Below are 2,907 nucleotides of genomic sequence, written 5' to 3'. Positions count from 1 at the left end.
TGAGAGCTATGGGAATACTTGGCTCAATAGAGCTGTGACTCTCTGTCAGCCTGGCTACAGTGCTGAAAAGAAACCTGGGGTTGTTCCTATTTTCCTCTATTAATGACAAGTAGTACGCTGCTCTGGCATTACGGAGGGCCTTCCTATAAGTTTTAAGACTAAGACTATCTTGCCAAATTAAACGAGAATTTTCCAGTTTGGTGGAACGCCAATTCCTCTCAAGTTTCTGCGATATTTGCTTTAATTTGCGAGTTTCAGTATTATACCATGGAGCTAACCGTCTTTCTTTTAATATTTTCTTTTTTAGAGGGGCTACAGAGTCCAATGTCATTCGCAGCGAGCCTGCAGCACTATCAACAAGATGATCGATTTGGGAGGGACTGAAACTAGCATAGGAATCCTCCGTTACTTTGTGACTTGATAATGAATTTAGAGCTGATGGAATCGCATCCTTAAATTTAGCTACAGCACTTTCAGACAGACATCTTGTAAAGAAATTTTTGCCCAATGGCGTGTAGTTCAGCAATACAAACTCAAAAGTTATCAAACAGTGGTCGGACAAAGAGGGATTCTGTGGGAACACCACTGAATGTTCAATTTCAATACCATACACCAAAACAAGGTCGAGGGTGTGGTTAAAACAGTGAGACGGTTCATGAACACTCTCAACGTCCACACGAATATTAAAATCCCCTACAATAATAACTTTGTCCGTTTTAAGGACTAAAGTTGACAAAAACTCTGCAAATTCAGATAAGAATTCAGAGTATGGGCCAGGTGCTCGGTACACTATAACGAAGAGAATTGGTTGCAGTGATTTCCAACTTGGGTGCGAAAGACCAAGAACAAGGCTTTCAGTTAGTTGCTGGACACCACCTCGACAACCAGCAGCGGAATGACGACATGTGGCTATTCATGTCATCACTGGTCAGATTTGGCAGGGGTCCAGAGAAAACTACAGTGTCTGACATTTTTTTTTGCATATGTACACACCGACTCAACATTAATCTTAGTGACCTCCGATTGGCGTAACCAGGAGTCATTACAGCCGACGTGAATATCAATCTTACTGTATTTGTTTATCTTTAGCCAGCAGTTTCAAATAAGACTCAATGTCGCCCGCTCTGGCCCCAGGGATGCACTTAACTATGGCCGCTGGCTTCGCTAACTTCACGTTTCTCAAAATGGAGCTGCCAATGATCAGAGTTGGTTTCTCAGCGGGTGTGTCGCTGAGTGGGGAAAATCTGTTAGAGACGTAAACAGGTTGATGGTGCCCCGTGGACTTTGAATGCTTACGACTATTCCTCCTTCGGACAGTCACCCAGCCCCCCCTCCTTCCTGGCTGCTCAGGAAATCCCGGGGGACGGCTACCAGAGGCTAACTCAGGCCGTTCCGCACCGACTACCGGGGACTGGCTAGCTACAGTAGCTAAAGAATGATCTACCAAGGTGCGGAGCCAGAGAAGTAGATAAACAAAATCAACCCTCGCACATGTAGCGCGTCAGTGAGGCGGCCGCGTTGCAGATTCTGGAGCTCTGACAGTGCGGCTATGAATTTACCACAGGCTTCAGACGCTGAACAAACGTGTTAATCATCACTTCCTGTGTCCCCTTTATGGCGCTACATAGCACTTCGTACTACGACTATAAATGAACATGTAGATGTGTTCGTGAAGGACTGTTATCAAGTGCGTAAAGTTTGGTGCAGATGTGAGCATGTACACTGAAGTTGAAACAACTTCGTCTTTCATGGCGAATTATTGATTTTGGACACCACGCCACGGGCACGCAGTTTCACGAAAACTCACTGTTTGTACAACTTTTAATCCTCACAGGCTTTAGAGTAGACAAGGAAAATCTGAAGTCGGTCGGACTAATTCTCTAGGAGGAGTTCATAAAAGTATAGTGTGTGTAAAAAACCCCAAAATAACCATCAAATTCAAAATGGCCGACTTCCTGTTGGGTTTAGGGCATTGCTCCAAGAGGCTTTTTTGTACAACTGGACATAATACATGTGCCACAAAAATTTCATACATGTAGGTTAAAATGTGCTGCGGGGGCTGCTTTGTTGAATATCACTTCCTGTTGCCAGCAGGTGGCGCTATGACTATAGGTGAATGTTGTCTTGTACATGTCTTCAGGGCGGGACTTTTTTCAAACGTGTAAAATCTGGTACAGATCTGAGCATGTACAGTCAAGTTACCAGAACTTCCTGTGTTACAGCAAAGAGTTTAACTTTGCCGCCACGGCACCACCACACTGTCAACTGCAAAGTCACGAGTTTCACAACATGGCTTCATCAATGCGTTATGAGTTTTCTGGGACAGGTTTGAAGTTGATATGTCCAACCTGCAAGGATGCCCCTGAGACAGTACAGCACAAAACAGCAGGGTGTAAGATGCAGGCAGTCTGTCCATTTTCAATAATCATGTTCAATCATTTTATCCCCATATAAAACAGAGTAATAGAGAGTGATTATATATTGAACACTGACCTCAGTGTGTGTCTCTGTGTGTTTTATGGCGCTCTCCTGTGTTGGTGCAGGTGCAGGCTTCCTGGTTCCATCAGACTGTAGAGGGCCCGGCCTCTTCTGCAGGGCCGGGCTGCCCTCTCTGCTGCGAGGACTCACCTTAACAACACAACACCAGTTCTCACATTCTACATTACACACCCTTTCCTGACAAAAACACCCGCTCACATTTTGTCATGTTCTAATCTTTCAGCAAGTGCTCATCATCAGTGCAGTACCTTGGCCACAGTGGGTGAGTCTCGTCCGTGGGTGGGGGTGAGTGGGGGGCTTGGGTGGTGGTGGGAAGGGTGGTTTACTGTGGCTGCTGCACTCTTCATTGGGCGGGTCATGATGGGGGAGGCTGAGCCCCCCAGGCAAACGTCAGCCTGACTCCCAGAG

The 2,907-nt window shown here is 45.9% G+C and overlaps 1 protein-coding gene across 1 annotated transcript in view; it reads right to left on the bottom strand.

Annotated features, from left to right (window-relative positions):
* Window positions 1–2,907, bottom strand: part of LOC123972388 (sickle tail protein homolog) — a 152,445-nt gene that overhangs the window by 49,462 nt on the left and 100,076 nt on the right. The window contains exons 12-13 of the mRNA XM_046051873.1: window positions 2,748–2,894; window positions 2,494–2,628 (exon numbers count right to left, since the gene is read on the bottom strand). Of these exons, the coding sequence (XP_045907829.1) occupies window positions 2,494–2,628; window positions 2,748–2,894 (282 nt within the window). The remainder of the gene's footprint in view (window positions 1–2,493; window positions 2,629–2,747; window positions 2,895–2,907) is intronic.

The sequence above is a fragment of the Micropterus dolomieu genome, linkage group LG06 (genome assembly GCF_021292245.1).
Source record: "Micropterus dolomieu isolate WLL.071019.BEF.003 ecotype Adirondacks linkage group LG06, ASM2129224v1, whole genome shotgun sequence".
In the NCBI taxonomy this organism is placed as follows: domain Eukaryota; kingdom Metazoa; phylum Chordata; class Actinopteri; order Centrarchiformes; family Centrarchidae; genus Micropterus; species Micropterus dolomieu.
This window is presented reverse-complemented; position numbering and strand designations above follow the sequence as displayed.